This window comes from Schistocerca americana, chromosome X, assembly GCF_021461395.2.
Source record: "Schistocerca americana isolate TAMUIC-IGC-003095 chromosome X, iqSchAmer2.1, whole genome shotgun sequence".
Taxonomy (NCBI): Eukaryota; Metazoa; Arthropoda; class Insecta; order Orthoptera; family Acrididae; genus Schistocerca; species Schistocerca americana.
In genome coordinates this window covers 32843191-32866438 of record NC_060130.1, presented here as the reverse complement: position 1 = coordinate 32866438, position 23248 = coordinate 32843191, and the positions used below count along the sequence as shown (strand labels likewise).

At 41.1% G+C, this 23248-nt stretch overlaps 1 protein-coding gene across 1 annotated transcript in view; it reads right to left on the bottom strand.

Moving 5' to 3' along the window:
* Positions 1 to 23248, bottom strand: part of LOC124554984 (molybdenum cofactor biosynthesis protein 1-like) — a 78900-nt gene that overhangs the window by 52580 nt on the left and 3072 nt on the right. The window contains exon 2 of the mRNA XM_047128722.1: positions 9110 to 9336. Coding sequence (XP_046984678.1) covers positions 9110 to 9336 — 227 coding nt within the window. The remainder of the gene's footprint in view (positions 1 to 9109; positions 9337 to 23248) is intronic.

The window sequence follows — 23248 nt, the reverse complement described above, 5'->3', positions numbered from 1 at the left end:
CCTTGAACTTCGAGTCTCAAATTTCAGGTGCGGCTTAGATTCGGGAATTTTTTTTTTTCCTTCCTTTATTTCGAGTCTCATTTTTCAGGTTTGAGTGCAGCTTAGATTTGAGTAAATACGGTAGGTGGTATTTCACCTAATTCTGACTATGAAATAAAACAAAGTACGGCAGGGAGCTCTGACGAATCAAAGAGCAGCGATGAAGATTCTGATGAATAGTAAAGTATGAGTTAAGAAATAAGATGCTACTGAGATCGTAAATCTTTGTTGTGTTGATGAATCTGTTAACAAACATATTCAAAAATGCACTGAAACATTGGCACATGTAGTGTTGGGAGGTGATAAACTGTCATTACGGTTAGAGGAGCTACGTATTTCTTGCTGTTCTACTCCTAAATGACACTGTATCTGAAGGTACAGAATGAATCTTCACTGGCTAGAGAAATGGGTAACACAATTTTACAAGTCTCTGCTGTCATGTAATCTCTTCAGGGAAATCATGACTGTACTAAGATTCGGTTTGTGGTTGACAAGGTCAGAGTCATTAAGAAATGCAAGGCAGCTACCATGTCAGTCCTAGAAGAGAGAGACGTAGCAAACTGTCAAAGCATGTACATTCCCGGTCCATATGTTTGTGGTGATGTAATAACCAAGTAATACTGAAGTGTGATCCAAGTCGCACAAATATGGCTTTAATAATAACCTCCGAACAATATGCCTCTAAGGACTCAACAAGACACAGAACACTGATGTGCACATTACAAACTAGAATCACACAGAGTATCAGTCAGCACTGTTCCACACTAATACATGTGCGAGTCACCAGCAGATGGCATGGCAGCGACCGCGCCACACGCTTGGCTCCAAGAGACAGAATCCAGCAGCCAGCCTGCAATGATCAGTGGGTGACCAATTTAAAGACGCATGTACGGCAACACCACTCTCGGTGCACTCACACTGACATGTACTAGTAGCACGATACAGCAGTGATGAGCAGTAGTACCCCTCCTGTCTTGCGCGCCTTTTATCTGTCTCTACAATTTACTTTCCTAGACCCACACAAATGCCTGATCCTCCTAATTCAATTTGCTCTGCAGGCTATTTAAAATTCACAAAGAAAAAGGAGCCAAAATTGCACTTTGTGTGCCAGTTACTTTCCAATACATTGCCACCAGCTGATCTTATTTAAGAATACTCAACTTTCGTAGCCATACTTACAGCACATCCTTTGCTTCCTGGCCTAAATCCAAGTTAACTACCAGCCCCCCTGCCCCCCTTCCCCCACAAACACACGCCCCTGCCCCCCTCCCTCCCCCCCCCTCTCCCCCCTTCCCAATCAGGTAGTTGTGTGCTGTTATCTCACGTCACACCCTAGTCTATGAGTGCCCAGCTGTCTGTCGCCTGACCCCTCTACCAGCACCCCTAGCTAGCCCACAGATGGCTCCCCACTCTCCCACGAGCCACTAAATGCTGCCCTCCAAACCCCTCCCATCTCTCTCCATCCCTCACATTGCCTCAACCCACCCCATCCTACCCCACTCTAAAGCCCCACCTCACTCCAGAACACTCACCATGGGCCAGTAAAGAGCTGGCAGTTGAGAGACCACAACATAAGGAGACATGCATGCGCATGTGAGTGAGTGTGTGTGTGTGTGTGTGTGTGTGTGTGTGTGTGTGTGTGTGTGTGTGTGTGCACGCACGCGCATGTTTTCCCTACAGCTAGAAAAAGAAAGTGCATTCTGGAAGCTCGCCAAGCAACGTACCTTTTAGCTTGGAAGGTAGAAGACGAGGTACTGGTGGAAGTAAAGCTGTGAGTATGGGTCGTGAGTCATGCATGGATAGCTCAGATGGTAGAGCACTTGCCCACAAAAGGCAAAGGTCCCAAGTTTGACTCTTAGTCCGGCACACACTTTTAATCTGCCACGAAGTTTCATATCAGTGCACACTCCACTGCACAGTGAAAATCTCATTCTACAAACCTATTGTTCGTGTGCCTATCAATGAGACAGTGCTTCTGCCTTTTGGTGAGCCATCTGCTTTATTCCTAAATAATTCGTAATTTTCAACAGAAACTTTCCGTACGTTATTATTGCATCCTACATTACAATATGCAATTTCCACAATATGTGGTCATCTGTGAATATAATGGGGGTAACAACTGTAGGAGACCAAAAACTGACTGCAGTAAGCAAGTTCAAGTTATTGTACACTGTAGTAGTTACGCAGAGGTGAAGAGGGTCACACAGGATAGGCTAGCATGGGCAACTCCATGAAACCAATCTTCAGATGGAAGATCACAACAATAAAAACATTTGATTCAGCATACACCAGACTCCAAACAGCGTACAACCCCTGTATGCTCAGAAACACAGAAAATCATATTGGTTCCATCAGCAGGAAACTTCAACCCGTAATTGTTATGGAACACTGCGGCGACTTTGTTCATTAATAAAACCCAAAACTGGGGAGTAATAAGAGAGGATTGTTGTAACTTCTTATCAACCTCATTACCAAAATACATATTAAGAAGACTGGTAAATTGTTATTTTAAAGGGGTCACTCCAAAGCGCCACGAAAGTATTTGAGCAATGTATAAAATTAGAGAATCGGTGCACAATATTGAAAGTCTATCTACATTATCTATATCTGCATGACTAGTCTGTAATTCACAATTAAATGCTGGCAGAGGGTTCAGAGAACCACCCTCAACCTATTTATCTACCATTCCACTCCCCTACAGCATTTGAGGAAAAACAAACACTTCAATATTTCCGTACAAGCTCTGATTTCTCTTATTTCATTACAATGATCATTTCTCCCTATGTAAGAGGGCTCTAACAAAATATTTTCACATTCAGAGGAGAAAGTTGATGATTGAAATTTTAAGAACCTGCTCCAGCAAAATGCTTTTGCTTTAATGACTGCCACCCCAATTCACATGTGATATCTGTGGCATGCACTTTCCTGTTTCCCAATAATACAAAATGAGCTGCCTTTCTTTGAACTTTTAAATGATGTCCTCTGTCAGTCCTATCTGGTAAGGATCCCACACCATGCAGAATACTCCAAAAGAGGACAGACAAGTATAGTTGTAGATAGTCTCTTTAGTAATCCTAATCTTCTAAATGTTTTACTATTAAATCACAGTCTTTTGTTTGCTTTGCCACCGCATTATCTATGTGAGCATTCCAATTTAAGTTATTTGTAAATGTAATTCCTAAGTATTCAGTAGACTTCACAGCCTTTAGATCTGTGTGAATTATCATGTAAACAAAATTTAGTAGATGCCTTTTACTACTCGTGCAGATGACATAAAAATTTTTATTATTTAAGGTCAGTTACCACTTTTTGCATCATATGGATAGGTAGCCTAAATCATTTTGCAGTTCATTTTGATCATCTGATCACTTCACAAGACAGTAAATGATTTGCGAGACTGTAAATGATAGCATCATCTAAGAGGACTGCTCAGATTCTCTCTTAAATTGTTAATGTAGATCGGCAACAGCAGGTGGTCTATAACACTTCCTTGAGGAATGTCAGATATCACTTCTTTTTTACTTGATGATTTTCCATCAATTACTATGAACTGTGACCTTTCTGACAGGAAACCACACATCCAGTTGTACAACTCAGACAATACTCCATAGGCACACAATATGATTAGAAAATGCTTGTGAGGAACTGTTTCAAAAAGTCTTCTGGAAATCTACAAATATGGAATCAATTTCAGATCCCCAGTCGACAGCACTTATTACTTTGTGTGACTAAAGAGCTAGCTGTGTTTTAAAAGGTCGATATTTCTGAATCTATCTTAGCTATTTATCAATGAATCATTACCTGTGAGATAATTCAAAATATTCCAACACAATATATGTTCCAAAATCCTAATGCAGATCAACATTAGTGATATGAGTCTGTTATTTAGTAGATTACTCCTCTTTTCTTTCTTGAGCATTGGTGTGACCTGAGCAACTTTTCAGTCTCTAGGTATGGATCTTTATCAAATGAGCGGCTATATATGATTTCTAATGGAGCTATTGTATCAACATTCTCTGAAAGAAACATAAATTGTTTATGACACTGAGGAGAGCTACTACTAAGTTACTCACAGTTGCAGTTGTTCTTGATTTGAATACTGCAATATTTACTTTGTTGTCTTTGGTGAAGAAATTTCAGAAATCCGTGTTTAGTAACTCTGCTTTAGTAGCACTGTCATCAGTAACATTACCACAGCTATTGCGCAGTGAAGGTATTGGTTGTGTCTTGCCATTGGTGTACTATGCATTCAACCAGAAACTCTTTGGATTTTCTTCCAGATTTCAAAACGAAGTTTCACTATGGGAATTATTAAACACATCTTCCACTGAAACCCACCCTAAGTTTCGAGCTTCAGTAAAACATTGCTAATCTTGGAGATTTGGCATTCTTTTAAATTTTGACATGCTTTTTTTCATTGCTTCTGCAGCTGAGTTTTGACATATTTTGTGCACCACCCTTTTAATTTATTTGGTATCCATTCAATTTATTTGGTATATATCTCTTAATTGATGTCGATACTATTTCTCTGAATTTAAACCATCTCTGGTCTACACTTACATAGTCAGACTTGAAGGAGTAGAGACTTAGTAGAGACCGTCACCTTGGAAGGCATCAAGTTAATTTTTATCTGCTTTCTCATTAAATGCCCTATTGTGTACGGCTGAAAATTAATAGAGATAAGGCAAACAGAATGTGCAAAGTAAGTGGAAATTACTCGTCTCTTCCCCGATTACAGTGCAATAGAAGATACTACAAGATGTTGACAGATTGCCGTATCTCGGTAGCTTTATATGTAATAATGAGGTCACAGATGCAGAAATCACCAGCAGAACTGGAAAATCAGTCCATATGGCAATTAGGTCTGTAATATGTCAACAAAGCTTTGAGTGTACTCCTTTATTGTTTATATTTGTGAGACTTGGAAAATGTCAGTAAAATCAGCACACAGTCTCCATATTTTTCACCAACAATGCTAGAGATGAATTCTGAAGATGTTAACCCAACCAAGTTACAAATGATGTAGTGCTGAGAATACGAGGTCTACACAGCCTGCACAAAATTATTGTTGAAAGAAGACTGAAGATTGCAGGTTATGTTCTACACATGTAAGGTGGAAGAATCCCAAAATCAACACTGTTGTGGAAATCAATGGACAGATACAGATGTACAGGAAGACCTTTTAACACCTGGAACTTTTGCAATGAATCTTCAATGCATGGACACAAACTTGGAGGAAGGTGAGAACTTGGCAGCTGATTGAGTGAACTAGTGGAAACCAGTTCCTTGTATGGTACACAGCAAATCTGAGTAAGTTAGTAAGTAAGTAAGTAAAGTAAGTACAACTGGGGATTTTGCAAAACTGTTGGATGATCGATATTATTGTCTAGATTTGACACTGTTGGACTTCTACCTTTTCCTTGATGTGTATTCTTCAAATTGTGAGTTTTATGAGAAAGCTGATAGGTACTTACCAATCAACCTTCCCTCACACGAACTGACATTGTCTCTTTATAAATTCTACTGTGCTAACAATTATCTACTGAGAATCCTCGACTAGGTCTCCACAGCTCAAATGAGCCAGTTTCTTTTAAATTTCTGTCTTTGGCTATAATTGTCTTCCAAGTATGGTGACACAACATCCTGTCATGAAACTTTTGCCTTTACATTTGTTTACTTTTCTGGACACTGCCTTTTTCTGCACTGTGCACCAAATACACTATGTGAGTAACGCCCAAGCTCCAACAACCAATCGTGAACTGTAAACAGTTGTACACTCTACCAGGGCACATAACAAACAATTAACATTTGTGTTTTAGTGTTCTAAGCTGTGAGGTCATCAGCGGACAAATAATTTAGTACCTATTCCTAGGCAGCCGGAGTGGCCGTGCGGTTCTAGGCGCTACAGTCTGGAACCGAGTGACCGCTACGTTCGCAGGTTCGAATCCTGCCTCGGGCATGGATGTGTGTGATGTCCTTAGGTTAGTTAGGTTTAATTAGTTCTAAGTTCTAGGCGACTGATGACCTCAGAAGTTAAGTTGCATAGTGCTCAGAGCCATTTGAACCTATTCCTGACGTGCAGTTGTTTGGAACAACGACTGACATGATCCAAAATATTACTTTCTTTTATTATAGCTTCACTTTTATTTTGTCTAATGATTACTAATTTCAGTATCAAATTCCATCATCAAGCCACTATATGATCAGAAAGCATAGTGTATCATTAAAATATTGTTTAATAAACAGATTACCATTATATCATCATTCCTTAAAGTAATGTCCAAACTGGAAGGACAGATGATTAATTTTGAGTATATACAAAAGTCAGAGTACTGAACCGGATATGAAAGAAGGAAAACCAGAAGGGCAGTGAGAGACGGGTGCCTTCTATCACCTTACTTCCTTAATATGTTCATCAAGGAAGTAATAACAACAACAAAGAAAAGATGACAAGAATCAAAAGGTAATTTCTGGAATACTCCAAGGAAATGTGATAGGGCCATTACATTTACAATGTATATAAATGATCCAGTAGAAAGTGTCAGAGGCTCCTTAATATTGTTCACAGGTATTACACTTGTCCATAAGAAAGTGTCAACAACAGAAGACAGTATCAATTTGCACAATGACCTGCAAAGGATTGGTGAATGATGCAGGCTCTGGCAGTTGACCCTGCACATAAATAAATGTAACATATCACACACACACACACACACACACACACACACACACACACACACACACACACACACACACAGGAAAAGAAATCCAATACTGTACAACTACACTATTAATGACAAATTGCTGGAAACAGAATCTACCATAAAATATCTAGAAGTAACTATTCAGAGCAACCTTAAAGTGGAATGATCACACAAAACAGCAATAGAAAAGCAGATGCCAGACTAACATCCACAGGAAGAATCTTAAGTGAATGTAAATTACCCCTGTGTCCTTACCCAGTACGACTGACAGAAGAGAGAAAGAAGATCCAATGAAGTGCGGAGTGTTTTGTCACAGGATCATTTAGTCACTGTGAGATCATTACAGAGATGCTCAGCAAACTCCAGTGGTAGATGCCATAAGAGAGCAGTTGTGCATCACGGAAAGATTTACTACCCATGTTTCGAGAGAGTAGTTTCCGAGAAGAGTCTGACAACATAATAGTTTCTCTCATATACAATTCACGAAATGATCACGAGAAGAAAATTTGAGAAGTTAGAGATAATACAGAAGCGTACTGACAGTCATTCTTCCCAAACACTGTTCACAAGTGGAACAAGGCAGAGGGGGTCAGTTGGTGGCATGAGACGTACCCCCTGTCACACACAGTTAGGTGGTTTTTGGAGCATGATGTCGATATGGAGACTTAATTGCATGCATATACACTGCAGATTGACGACATCACAATAGTAAATCAGAGTAGGAACTAAATAAAATGTTTCAGGCCTTAAATCAAGAAATGGTAAAACTAAAGCTAAAAATGAATACAAAGAAGACAAAAGTTATGGCTACAGACAAGAAAGGAGGTGGAGGCAGGACTGATGCAAGAACAGGCAATGAGCAACTCAAGAAAGGAACTGAAATTCACTATCTCAGAAGCATTTTGCAAGAAAACAATCAATATTTCAAGGCATTCAAGAAAAGAATAGCACAGGTGAAGAGTTCCTTCCAAAATAAGAAGAAGCTGCAACTGAATAAACATATCAGCTCCCACATTAAGAAAATATTTGTAAAGACCTTTGTGTGGAGTGTTCTGACACACAGATGCAAAATCTGTACATTAGAAAAGCCAAAGGAAGCTCACCTCAAACCTGCTGAAATGTGGTTCTGGAGGAGAAGTACAAGAACTAGCTGCATTGACAGAAAAATTAAAGGAAATAGGAGAGAAGAAGGAACCACTGAAAGTTATAGGCCAGAGCAAAGCAAAATACACTGGACACTTAACTGGAGATGATAATCTTTTAAAAAACATTTCTGAAGGCAAGATCATAGGTAAGAAAACAAGGGGATGACTGAGAACATCCTACTTAAACAATATGATCAATGAATGGGATTTTCTTCACACATGGAGATGAAAACAACTGCTGAAGAGAGGAAGCTGTGGCTGCAGAGACAAGGTTTAACCTTTTGGAAGAGTAAGGACCAACTAATACAAAATATGATTCTGCATGGCAGCTACATACGGAATAAATGACAACTTCTTGTGTGCATTCATCAAGTCACTTACCCCAGTAGGTGTCTTATCTACTAAAAGTAAAGGTCACTGTTGTGCTTTCAATAGATGTGAACTGCACCCTGAAAATGGTATGTCTAGTTTGCAGTTGTATAGAAGCTTTTTATTTTGCAAAATGGTTCAAATGGCTCTAAGCACTATGGGACTTAACATCTGAGGTCATCAGTCCCCCAGACATAGAAGTACTTAAACCTAACTAACCTAAGGACATCCCTGCCTGAGGCAGGATTCGAACCTGCGACCGTAGCAGCAGCAGCATGGTTCTGGACTGAAGTGCCTAGAACCGCTCGGCCACAGTGGTCAACTTTTATTTTGCAAAGAAATTTTTGATAATAAGATGAACTGATGCTGGTACTCGCTACTGAAACCAGTAGTACTTAGACACAACAAAAGTGTGACTACAGAATTAAGAATAATTTTTCCAAACAATTGAGTATTTTTTTCAAAACAACACCACAATAGAGGAAACTTATTTTAAACTAAAGACACAAAAGAAAAAAAGAGAAACTGTAAAGATCTTGAGTCTCATAAGACTCTCTTGGGAGGAAAATATAAGATATTTAATTGGTAAACTTGCAAGGCATACTTTTTTATGTTGTATAAACTACGAAACTGTTAGCATCTTCAGCTAAAATTTACTTCTTCTGTCTTAATATACCTTCCTTCACTTTCAGCTGCAGTGTGGAGACAGGGGTGAGGGTGGGAGCGGGGATGGAGTCGAGGGTGAGGGCGTACTGCTTTAAAATGGTGATTCTTGTATTGATATTCTTAACAACAGATTTATATCTCTTGCTTATGAAAGCCTGCATGCGATGACAGCTGCACTAGTAATACCTTCACAGGGTCGTATTCAAGTTGCAAGGCTAGATCTATGCCAGCCATGGCATGCTCCCAGCCTTTCCTCCTCGTGATCTGGTTGTAGCATTGGGACTGCAGGGTGTCTAAGCAGATGTTCAGACCGTCAAGCCCTGCCCTCTGCAAGGCAACCAGCTGTCTTGTCAATATGAGGCCATCGGTTGTCATTAAGACACTTTCAAGATCTTTTATTTTCTTCAGGGCACCTGTGAAACAGCAAATTATTCTAAACAAACTGAAACAAATAATTTGTAACATTTCTGCTGCATATGAAACAAAACTCCAGTTGATAAATTGAAAATACAAATTCCTTAAAAGTTAACTGTACATTTGCCCTAATACAAAGAGATAAGAAGGGTTAATAAACTGAATTGAAGAATGCAAGTTAAGATAGCAATGAAAAAATAATTAGAGGCATAAGATCACCTACTGCAACAGAGAAATGGGAATCAATATGAACCATTACCACTACTGTCAACTGATTCCATGTCTCCATGCACACTGTATAAACCACTGTGGGTTTGTCCGACAAAGTACATTGTTGTACCACACATTATGGTTTTTCCCCATTCAGTGCTCATGCGGAGTGTGGGAAGAATGATTCTTTAAATGGTTCTGTGCATGCTGTAATTAATCTTGCCTTCATGGTCCCTATAGGAGTGATACATATGTGGTTATTGTATAATCCCTAAATACCTCGCTTAATACATGTTCCTGAAATTTCATAAGTTGGGTTTTGTCATATATTTGGCGTCTATCTTCACTTGTCTGGCATTTCCAATTTTTAGTAGCTTCTTGATGCTCTCCCATGCATCAAATAAATCTATGATCAATCATGCTACACTATTTTGTATACATTCAATGTCTGCCATTAGCCTTATTTGTTATGGGTCATACTTAAGCAATATTCTAGAATGGGCCACACAAGTATTTTGTAAGCAATGTCCTCTATCGACTGATTGCATTTTCCAGTATCTTACCAACGAATTGAAGTCTGCATTCTGCTTTGCCTACAAGTGAGTCTATGTCACCATTTCATTTCATCCAGATATTTGTATGAGTTGACCAATTAAAACTGTGATTATTTGATAATGTAGTCATACAATACTGTCTTTTATTTGTTTTGTGATGTGCTCCAATTTACATTTCTGAAAACTTAAACTCAGTTGCCCATCTTTGGACCAATTTGAAATGTTATGATCTGACTCAAATTTGTACAGATCTTTTTCAGGCAATAATTCATTATAGACAACTCTATTATCCAGGAAAAGTATGAGGTTCCTTATAATATCGTCTTCCAGAACATTAAGGTACAACATTAATGTAATGGTATAAATTACTATAACTGTATAAATAAGTTTATAAGTGTGTAAAATACATTGAACTATTTGTTACAACAAAACATTGTACTGGTATACTCAGCAAGATGTTAAATCAGCAGATAGCTATATTTTATGTTCAACATTTTGTGTACAGCATATATGCTGGAAAGGATTTATACCCAAATTAAATAAATCTGAAGAAATGGTAGTGTGTCTCTGGAAAAAAAATCCATAAAAACTCATACAGTCCAATTTGCTATTATGTCACTGTTACTGAAATATAATACAAAGTAACTGAATTCGATGAACATTCTCAGAGTGCAATATGCCTCAGAGTGAAATGCACAGTAATGTCAACATTATTTTTCAAGGCTATGTTGTGAAAATGGATGACAGCAAACCGCACATTTTGTTCTCAATCTGAGGAAGCATTATGCACTGTAAAACACTGTACTGCTGTTCTACATAAAAGCTGTCTCATTGCCAACATCTTTCCCCTGCTGGCTGTTCTACACTTCTCATCACTGATTCAACACGTTGTAAGATATTTTATGCTGTATGACACCACAGTCCAATCTGGTAAGGATAGCATAAAAATAATATATGAATTTCAGTATTGAAACTGGAACAGCAGAACAGCTCTCATCACACTGGATATCAAATCGAGGTTGGATTACAGCCCTGGGTACATTAATTCATGCTACTCAACTGTATGTCATATGTCGGAGTTCATCAACTGTAGTGGTTGGCGACTGGTGGCTGGCGACTGGTGGCATACCCATCTCTTGGCATCCTGTGTACAGACGTTCTCCACAGGTGACAGATTTGAAGAAAATGCTGGATATGGCAACAGTGGAACACTCTCTGTATCGAGGTAGCTCAGTACAGCTCAGGTGATGTGTAGTCTTGCATTATCTTGTTAAAAGATAACATCATGGAGCCCTTGAAAATACGGCACAGCGATAGGCCTTAACAAAACACAAATGCAATGGCTGCTGTCCAAATTACTGGCTATGTGAACCAGAGGTTGTGATATGTATCCAGTTGCACCCCATACCATCACATCACATGCTGGACCCGCATGGGAATGACAGGTACAATCTGGCCAGGTCTGTTGGCATCAGAGCCTCCACACACAAGTACATCAATTGTGACGATGTTACAGAACCGAGACTCATCTGATACGATGACACAGTGCCATTCCTGTGTCTGGCATTGTTGTTAGTTGCACCGCTGTCAGTTCACCTCTCTCTAGAGCTGCATTAAGGGCTTGACAGTCTGTGCTGCTCCAGATGCCATCACATTGTCTGTGTGGATACTTGTCTCACTGTATACAAGCCCACTTCCTGACTAAATGTACACAACTTCACTGCAGGATCACGTACGCATGAGCAAACACTTGTCTGCCCTCTCAGGTGCTAGTTGGGTGGCACTACTGAGGCCCTGCAAGGCATTTAGCATGGCCCTCCTGAACCTACCAATTCTATGTTCGCACAAAATGAGATTCTGAGCAATGCAAGCAGCAATATAGTGAAACAATAAACCAGAGCCTCAGCAGACCATGAGCCTGCCACTGCCAAATCTGGAATGCTGATAAACATTTCTCCTTCTTCCATTACGCTTAACACGGTCTTCGTGTAAACAATCAACACCGAAATAGAATTTCTGAATGAGAAACCTGCTCCATAAGCTTATCTTGCATACAGAATATGCATGGGAGTGCTGAAAAGTAATGCCTCTGAATTTTTTATTCTGTTCTCAATATCGGTCGAGGTATGACACGTCACACATATTACTTGGTCAGCTTTCCCACTTCACTGACTCGTGGCACACCCCCCTCCCGCAAACAGATGGAGTCGCAATAGGCAGCCCACTCTGACCAGAGATTGTGAATATATTTACGGTGCACTTCGAGGAAGAGGCCCTGATGTCATCCAAATGGAAATCCTTCTTCTTCTTCTTCTTCTTCTTCTTCTTCTTCTTCTGTTATGTGGATAACACACTTGTCATCTGGCCTCATGGAAGAGACAAACTTCTTGACTTCTTTGTACATCTGAACTCCACACGCCACAAAATCAAATTCACTATGGAGACCAAAGAAGAAGGAAGACTACCATTCCTGCACATCATAGTCAGGAGAATAACGGACAGCACCCTGCGCCATAGCGTGTATCTGACTCTACAAAACACATAAACTCAGTTCTCCCTATGGCACTGTGAATAATTTCAATAACAAAAAGTGTGATGAATGTTGCAGCGTACATTTAATTTCCACTTAGGCTTTGCATTCAAGATCAGTCTTACCTGAGAGTGCAACATTACATCTTTGGTTAATTTAATTATATGTTCATTAGATTTTGGTTATAAGGCACGTTTTGCTGCCTAATGTTTCATCTCCAAATGCTGGAAACAATCCATGGAGGAAGAGGAGTATGTAAGACATTGGTGGACCAGGTTGGAAGAATCTGTGAATTTCAATACTCTGTAGAAGAGCTCAATCATTTGAAAATAACTTTCAGACCTTGTGGCTATTCTAACAGATATACATAAGGCACTACATTCTAAAATATTTGCATCTTTCACTGAAAAACAAGCAACTAGAGGAAAAGTTCTCTTGCCATTTGTAAAAACAGTCGCAGATCGCGACCTCCGAGTGCTATGAAGAGAAGGTATTGACGCAGTGCTTAAACCAAACTGAAGACCACAACAGCAGCCATACTCAAGTAAATTGGTATGCAGTAGTTTCAGTGAATTTGACAATGATGTGGCTGCTTTCATGGTGGCCCAGTCATGTTGTGGGGATAGGGAATGCCAGTGACAGGGCTGGAATTGTAGGTGACAGATTGATTTTTGGCAAAGCCTTGTATCAATACCTCCTTAATTATTGAGCTGAAAAACTGTAAAAAACATTCATACAGTAAAATCACACAAAAAAATTTCCTATTTCTGCAGGTATTGTGCCTTCTGTTTCCTTTTCATTACAAAAACATATTGATTCAAATTTATAAAGTCACAACTATGTCGCTGTGATTTGTGTAACACACATTCTGGAACATGTTCCAGGAATGTCAAAAAACAGACAGCTTTAAATACTTACTCTAGCTCATTTTTCAAGACTTGCATGCCAACAACAACACCATCTATCCAATCTGTTTTTATTTCCCTTTCATGTAAAGATTTCTCCACAAAGGATATCATCTGCCATGTAGGCAGTGCAAGAGGAAATTCCACACTCACATTTGGGTAATCAAGTAGAGTCTGTGTCTTGTCAGAACCAAGTACAATCAACCCAATTTCATCTTTACCACTGGTAAATATCTGGAAACATATTAAATGGTAAAAATAAGTTTTGTTTATAACAAGTTGTATACCAATAAAAACATCACACACAGATACTCTTTATAAAATTATTTAATTGGATAGATAAAAAATCTACTCGCCAAGCAGTGGCAGAACACACACATAAAAGACTGTTGTGATAGGCAAGCGTTTGGAGCCAGTGACTCCTTCTTCAGGCTAAAGGGTTGCAGGGGAAGCAAGAAGGGTGAAGGAAAAGGACTGGAGAGGTCTAAGAAAAGGGGTAGATTTTGGGAAAGTTACCCAGAACCGTGGGTCATGGGTGACTTACCGTACAGGATGAGAAGGAAAGACTAATTGTTGGGGACTGCATCGGGCAAGATTCGGAAACCTGAGAGCATAAAGGTGGAAGACAGGGTAATATGCAAGACAGAGATTACTACTAAAACTGTACATGAGTTAATAAGAGTGAGAAGCTAAGCATATTGTATACAACAGCTGCGGGACGGGGTAGTGAAAATAGATGGGAAAGACAATGAAAGATGTAGAAAGCTAAAACAGAGTGAAGCAAAGAGTAATTACAGTGAAGAAAGGCTGAGACAGCAGAAATTAACGTAAATTAAGGCGAGGTGGGTGGTGAGGACAAGTTGTAGTGCTAGTTCCCACCTCCGGAGTTCTGAGAAACTGGTGTCTGGCGGAAGAATCCAGGTGGCATGTGTGGTGAAACAAGTGTCGAGGTCACGTATGCCATGTTGTAGAGCATGCCCTGCAACAGGATATTGTGAGTTTCCAGTATATACACTATGCCTATGCCCATTTATCATAACTAATAATTTGGTGGTAGTCATGCAGATGTAGAAAGCTGAACAGTGTTTACATAATAGCTGGTATATGACATGTGTCGTTTCTATTTTTCGCCTGATCCGCAGTTCTGGGTGACTTTCCCAAAATCTACACCTTTTCCTGGAACTCTCCAGGCCTTTTCCTTTACCCTTCTTTCTTCCCCTTCAATGCTTCTGTCTGGAGGAGCCACTGGCTCCGAAAGCTTGCCAATCACAACAGTCTTTTATGTGTATGTTCTGCTGCCACTTGGTGAGTAGATTTTTTATCTATTCAATTAAATAATTTTATCAATAATTTATTGTTTTTGTTGTTATAGTTACTCTTTATAACCTACTTAAAATACATCACATACCCTCCTCTCCACAATTCTTCGAACACATAGTTTTGCCTTTTGTAAAAAATCACTGCGTTTCTGTATAACATACTTGGAATCAAAGTGTCCAACATCTATTACAATCATAAACAGAAGAAAGAAAGTCATTGTATTTATTGGCAGTATTACGCAATCAAATATTTTGAAAGAGTTCCAGTGGTATAAATTTACAAAATCTTACAAATAAATATATACGTTTATTCTTTAAATCAATTCTTAGCAATAACATAATAGTATAAATTGCAGAATCAATATAGCCAATTTTAATGTAATGACTGCAATACAAATACAAAATAACAGCGGTAAGTTATAACAAATGAGAGAGAGAGAGAGAGAGAGAGAGAGAGGCATTTAGACAATGTTTCATTACAGTGTGAAACTTATTAGAATTAAAATGAAGCCATAGTGAATTATTACATTCCAAAAATAATAATTATTGTGCTCTTTCACCCCAAAATACTACCTTCATTAGGTAATATATACTTTTAATTTCAGAAATTTTTACAACAGCTCTGGACTTCACTGCCTCGATGAATTTATTACATGTGTCAATGAATGAGGGTTGATAACACTGCTTTAGTCATTCAATTGTTCATCATGTGATATTCACAATGTTCTTAATAACTTCTTATGTAAAGTTCTATCATGAAAAAGATAATCTACGTAAGTTTTAAAAGTCGCGAATCTTTAAACAACAACTTGATAATGGGTATATCAGTATTTTGTATACATTCTAGCATTGCTAGATTTACTTTTAAATTTTAAAGTATATGAGCAGATTGGCAACTTTCCATCCAGAAAATTTGCTGTTGGCAAGACCTCACTACAAAGAAAAATGGTCTTTCCGGAGTCAAATGCTAAAGAATTCATAAATACCAGCAGTGTAAGTGATACAAACAGGTATTAAGCAACGGTCATAAATATCGTTCTGCTAGACGAGAAAAAAAGTAGGTAGATGAAAGAGTAAATTGGGTGCAAGGATTGAACATAAACTCACCCAAATTACAAAGGATCTTTCTTTTTTTTTAAAAAAAAAAAAAAGAGGTTCACTGCTCAAGAATTGAGAACTGCCCCCACCCCCCTTTCTTTTACAGGCTTGCTTTCACTTCTCAGATGAGACCATGTCCCCCATATAAGAAGAAAGTAGCCAATATGTAAAGAGAATTACACTTAAAGAGTTTTCTAGAATGAGACTTTCACTCTGCAGCATAGCGTGCACTGATATGAAACTTCCTGGCAGATTAAAACTGTGTGCTGGACCAAGGCTCAAACTTGGTGATCGTAACCCCAGACCTGTGTTGCCGTTTTCGGAGGTAAATCTCGTATCTGGAAAGAGGAGATGACAGTTAGGGTACTATGGGCGAGCAGCTGCCATCAATTTTTGATGGTGCAGAACCCACAATAGTGGAACTGTTGCCTAGTCCAAAGGCACCTGTTACCAGTCTTACCCCACAATAGTGTATCGAATCCAGACTTAATGTCGTAGCTGATAAAAAGTCATATGAGAGATTCCTGTAATGTAGGTGTGACTGCACCAATGCTGCATTCAGCCATACCAAACTAGTGTGGACCACACCGCGGTCGGTGTCGCTGAGGCATAGAAGAGCATTCAGGTGCGACCTACATGTCTGCTTTAGTTGACAAAGACGGGGAAGCCATGTCAACTAGGCATAAAAGACCGGTCCTAAAAAACACAATGGCAGAAATGCATAACGTAGGTCATGGCAGCCAAAAAATGGATGCTATGAGTGAAAGCGCAGGATTGTGCTTAGTGTATTGCTCCCTGCATTCTGCCTCCAGCAATAGCCATCACGGACGAACAAAAAAGATGGGGACACCATATGTCATGCAGATGCCGCCAGATCATTGATAGCCACATAAAGGAGAGCGGCACTCAAAACAGAACCTTGTGCAAGCCCCTTCTCCTGCAGGGGGGGATGCTACAGGAGGCACCAACCTGTACCCAAAAAGTGTGACATGGAAGAAAGTTCTGGATAAAAATCATGAGTGGACCATGGAGGCCCCACTCCTTTAAGGTGGCAAGGACGTTATGGCACCATGTGGTATCATAAGATATATACGCAGATCAATCAAAACTGCAACAAGGAACTGATGCTGAGCAAAAGCTGTTCAGATAACACACTTCAAGTGGACTAAATTATCTTCAGTAGAGCGCCCTTGGCGAAAAGCACACTGGATCGAAGCCAAAAGATCCGGGGATTCAAGGGCACAATACAGCCTTCGCCTAACCATATGTTCAAGTAACTTGCAGGACACTGAGTAAACAATCTGGACGACAGCTGTCCGTTTGAAGAGGCAATTTATCTGATTTCAAAATTGGAATAACAGCATTTTCTCGCTACTGGGAAGAAAATTCTGCATTGCACCAGGGATGGTTAAAGAAAGGCCAGGTACACTGATGGAAAAATTTGCAACACCAAAAAATAATTAATGTAGAGTAATGAAATACCAGGAATATATTTGTTGAGACAACATATGTAAAGTGATTAATGTTGCAGGATCAGGGATCAATGTAAGTGTGAGATAAGCCACAGCAAATGTAAATGTAAATTCTGGTACGCTGTAGTACACGTGTCATGTGTCAGTTTGTGGAATGGAGTTCCATGCCTGTTGCACTTGGTTGGCCAATATAAGGACAGTTAATGATGTTTGTGGATGCGTTGAAGCTGTCATCAGATGATGTCCAATATGTGCTCGATTGGAGGTAGAGCTGGTTATCGAGCAAGCCAAGGCAATATGTTGACACACTATAGCATGTTGGCTTACAACAGCAGTATGTGAGCAAGTGTTATCCTGTAGGAAAACACCTCCAGGAATGCTGTTTGCGAATGGCAGCACAACAGGTCAAATAACCAGACGGACATACAAATTTGCAGTCAGCGTTCGTGGGATTCATACAGACAGTTTTGTCAGTGGAAAAGTGAAAGCCATTGTCGATGCTCCAGGAGTAAAGACAATCAAGGCATTGCTGAAGATGCCACTAAGTGAGACAGGTTCACAGAGAACTGCAATAGAAGGCAAAATCGTCAAAAAAAAGGGAGCCGGAGATGCCCAGTGGGAGACATGCCATTATAGGGTTAATGGCGATAGCAAAGAGAATGACACTCAGAATGGAACCCTGAGACACACCATTTTCCTGGATAAAGGTGTCCAACAAGGCAGACCCTTCATGCACCTCGAAAACTCGGTCTTTTAAAAATGTCTGAAGGAAACAGGGTAGGTGGTCACGGAAGCCCCACATGTGAAGAGTATGGAGGGTACTAGCAGGTGTCATAGGCCTTCTCCAAATCGAAAAACACGGCGACAGTCTGGGATTTCTGCAGAAAACCATTCATGACATGGGTGGGCAAAATAATGAGACGGTCAACTGCAGAATGCCGTGTTGAAAGCCACACTGTGCATTCATCAAAAATTGTGAGACTCGAGCCACCATATCATCCGGGCATGAATCATATGTCCCATCACCTTGCGAACACACTGGTAAGAGAGATGGAGTGGTAGCTAGAAGGAAGAGTGTGTGTGTGTGTGTGTGTGTGTGTGTGTGTTTTTGTGTGTGTGTGTGTGTGTGTGTGTGTGTGTGTGTGTGTGTGTGTGTTTGTGTGTCAGAGAGAGAGAGAGAGAGAGAGAGAGAGAGAGAGAGAGAGAGAGAGAGAGAGAGAGAGAGCTAATTTCGGCAAGAGCTGGATTTCCATCAATAAACTGAGTTGAAGTCTGCTGTTGTGGTCTTCATCCAACTACTGCTTTGTTGCATCTCACCAGCCTTTGTAAGCCTCTTCATCTCTGCATAGTATTTCAACCTAAATCCACTAAAAATGGTGAACCACCATTCAGAGAATAACTTTTTAACAACACAGTTTGACTTCTGTAAAGGCTTCTATACTGGGAATCCAACATAATATCTCACAAATTCAATTCCAGTAGAATTAAATAGTGAAAATTATCCCCTCTGTCATCTTGCCAAAGCCTTTGACTGTTTAGATTAAATACACTCCTGGAAATGGAAAAAAGAACACATTGACACCGGTGTGTCACACCCACCATACTTGCTCCGGACACTGCGAGAGGGCTGTACAAGCAATGATCACACGCACGGCACAGCGGACACACCAGGAACCGCGGTGTTGGCCGTCGAATGGCGCTAGCTGCGCAGCATTTGTACACCGCCGCCGTCAGTGTCAGCCAGTTTGCCGTGGCATACGGGGCTCCATCGCAGTCTTTAACACTGGTAGCATGCCGCGACAGCATGGACGTGAACCGTATGTGCAGTTGACGGACTTTGAGCGAGGGCGTATAGTGGGCATGCGGGAGGCCGGGTGGATGTACCGCCGAATTGTTCAACACGTGGGGCGTGAGGTCTCCACAGTACATCGATGTTGTCGCCAGTGGTAGGCGGAAGGTGCACGTGCCCGTCGACCTGGGACCAGACCGCAGCGATGCACAGATGCACGCCAAGACCGTAGGATCCTACGCAGTGCCGTAGGGGACCGCACCGCCACTTCCCAGCAAATTAGGGACACTGTTGCTCCTGGGGTATCAGCGAGGACCATTCGCAACCATCTCCATGGAGCTGGGCTATGGTCCCACACACCGTTAGGCCGTCTTCCGCTCACGCCCCAACATCGTGCAGCCCGCCTCCAGTGGTGTCGCGACAGGCGTGAATGGAGGGACGAATGGAGATGCGTCGTCTTCAGCGATGAGAGTCGCTTCTGCCTTGGTGCCAATGATGGTCGTATGCGTGTTTGGCGCCGTGCAGGTGAGCGCCACAATCAGGACTGCATACGACCGAGGCACACAGGGCCAACACCCAGCATCATGGTGTGGGGAGCGATATCCTACACTGGCCGTACACCACTGGTGATCATCGAGGGGACACTGAATAGTGCACGGTACATCCAAACCGCCATCGAACCCATCGTTCTACCATTCCTAGACCGGCAAGGGAACTTGCTGTTCCAACAGGACAATGCACGTCCGCATGTATCCCGTGCCACCCAACGTGCTCTAGAAGGTGTAAGTCAACTACCCTGGCCAGCAAGATCTCCGGATCTGTCCCCCATTGAGCATGTTTGGGACTGGATGAAGCGTCGTCTCACGCGGTCTGCACGTACAGCACAAACGCTGGTCCAACTGAGGCGCCAGGTGGAAATGGCATGGCAAGCCGTTCCACAGGACTACATCCAGCATCTCTACGATCGTCTCCATGGGAGAATAGCAGCCTGCATTGCTGCGAAAGGTGGATATACACTGTACTAGTGCCGACATTGTGCATGCTCTGTTGCCTGTGTCTATGTGTCTGTGGTTCTGTCAGTGTGATCATGTGATGTATCTGACCCCAGGAATGTGTCAATAAAGTTTCCCCTTCCTGGGACAATTAATTCATGGTGTTCTTATTTCAATTTCCAGGAGTGTAATTTTGTGAGGGGAAGCTAAAATAGTATGGCATTAAAAGTCTTCCCCTTGCATGGATTGAGTTGTACTTTAACTACAGAAAATGGAAGGTCACATTAACAAATGATAAGACAGGAATAAGATTAAACTCAAAAAGGGAGAACATAAAATATGGTGTGGCACACAGTGTTTGCTGCCAAGTCCACAAAAATGATTTACTTGGGGCACTGGAGGGCTTTGGAAAAACTCTAATGTTTTGCACTGTCACAAACTTATTGATGCAAGATCTAAACTCATCCATACCAGAAACATCCAGGAGAATAACAGAACAGGCTTGTACTGATCCACAGGTACCAACTTAATGCCTAAAAACTTGTATTGTGCAGTTCTAAAGAAATAAAAGCGACTTACAGATATGAATATTAAAAGTAGGGATAAATGGGCAATTAGGCTCCCGTGTTCTAAGTTCCTGGGTATGCAGATACCACTCATGTGTGAGACCAACATGTGGGTCAGTTAACCGAGGAGCTAGTTCCGCCCATTTTGTGCTTAGAAATCTCTTACTGTATGAAACTGGACAAAGGATTGCTAACACACTTTCACTCAGTTTACTCATATGGCATAATCTTCTGAGGTACTTCAGCTAAGCAGAAAAAAATATTTTTTTCTACATCTTGAAAAAGCTTCTTCAGGGACCCATGGATTCTCACACTTACATGCCTGTAGAAGTTATATTCCCTAATGGTATCTGTGATTAATAACAAGAGTTAGTTTAAGATGAACTCAGCAATTCAGAACTGCAATACTAGAAGCAAAAATAATTTCCATATATAAAAACCTGAAATCAGGGTTGCCGCAAGTTTCTCCAAGTGAAATTCCCTGATATTTCTCTGATTCCACAGACACATTTTAGAATTTTTCCCCGACAAATTTTGAGGTCTCAAGGGGAGGTAAGGACATAAGTTGACAAAAGAATGTAAGGGCTTTGTATTTCTCCCCCATTTTGTTTTAGGGCGCAAAAACAACTAGGGTCATATGTGTCCATGCCAAAACTGTGAAACACAAAGATAAAGAGAGGAGTTAAAAATGATTACATGTCAACGTTTAATGACAGAAGAGAGGACAGCTATAAACAGGGACGTGGAGAAAGGTCTGCGAACTACGCAATAGGGAAATTGAGGCCCAGAACTAAAAATTAAATGGCTTTCACCATATTGCTACAACTGATAAAAAGTAAAACACGGTCGACAGCCCACGCATTGTTCACTAAAACGGCCAATAACTCAGGTGGCAAACCCAAACGGGAATGTAAACGGTAAAAAAAAAGGGCATCCCCTCAGGAAACGGCAGACAGTTAAAAGTTGGGTGCAATGTGCACAAAGTAGTGGGGGAGCACCACTTAACAAATGGTGATGGCTAAAAAGGCAGTGCCCAATATGCAACCTAGTTAAAATGACCTCCTTGCCGCAGGAGGACTGAGAGGAGGTTGTCCAAGCCACTGGGAGAGGCTTAATAACCAAGAGCTTATTCCTATGAATGGAGGACCAGTGGCGATGCCAAAGTGACACCACCTCCTGACAGAAAGCTACAAGAGATCATCAGAGGGAATGCAAGAATTATTGGGCTGAAGTACGAGGAATGCAGCTTTGGCAGCAGTGTCAGCAACCTCTTGGACCGATATGACCTGGAACCCACATAAACATCACAGTGGCTCCATAAAAAGTGAGCAAGTGGAAGCTTTCCTGGAACCGGTTCATTAAGGGATGGACAGTCTACAGTGCACAGAGGCTTTGAAGGGTGCTGAGAGAGTCTGAGCAGTGACACAGTGAAAAGAGTATGTCAGCAGATGTACTCGATGATCTGATACAGGGTGAACAGCTCTGCTGTAAATACTGAGCAATGTGCCAGAAGTCAGTACCAAAAAATGTTGGTTGACGTTGAAGGCACACCCGACCCCACGGTCAGTCAAAGAGCCATCAGTGTACACAAAGATACTATTGCAAAATTCCATGCATAGGTCGTGAAACTGAAGGCAATAGACCTAGCCTGGTGCAGTGTCTTTAGAAAGTGAATGAAGGTCAAGGTGAATATGGACTGCCGCACGAAGCCAAGATGGTGAAGGGTTCACACCCATCGAAAAAGCTGCAGGGAGCATGAAGTGGGAGGACCAAGATAGTTTTGTATAAAGCAGGAGCCTCAGGAATTTTGTAGTTTCAATGAATGGAGGAGCAACAGGCCCAAGATGTAGAAATGGTGGGAGAAACCAGCTGTGCTGCCAGAAATTCATACAAATGTTTTTGTCAGTAGAAAAATGAAAGCCACTGTCGATGCTCCGTGAGTAAAGATCATCGAGACATTGCTGAAGACACCACTCAATGAGACAGGTTCATGGAGAGCAGCAGTAGATAGCAAAATTATCAACAAAAAGAGAGCCGGAGATGCCCAGCAGGAGACAGGCCATTGTAGTGTTAATGGCGACAGCAAAGACGACGACACTCAGGACAGAACCATGAGGTACACCATTTTCCTTGATAAAGGTGTCTGAGGAGGCAGACCCCATACGTACTTCGAAAACTCGTCTTTTAAAAGTTCCTCAAGGAGATGGGGCAGTTGGTCCCGTGTGTAGAGAGTACAAACGATGCTAGTCCTCCAACAAATGTCGTAGGCTTTCTCCAAATTGAAAAACACAGCCAGTCTGGGATTTCCACAGAAAACCATTCATGCCGTGGGTAAACAAATTGGGTGATAGCCAGAAGGAAGTTGTTTGTCCTTACCGGGCTTAGGTGTGGGTATGACAGTTGCTTCACGACAGTGGCTGGAAAACATGCCCTCTGCCCAGGTCCGGTTGTACGTATTAAGCAAAAAGTGCTTGCC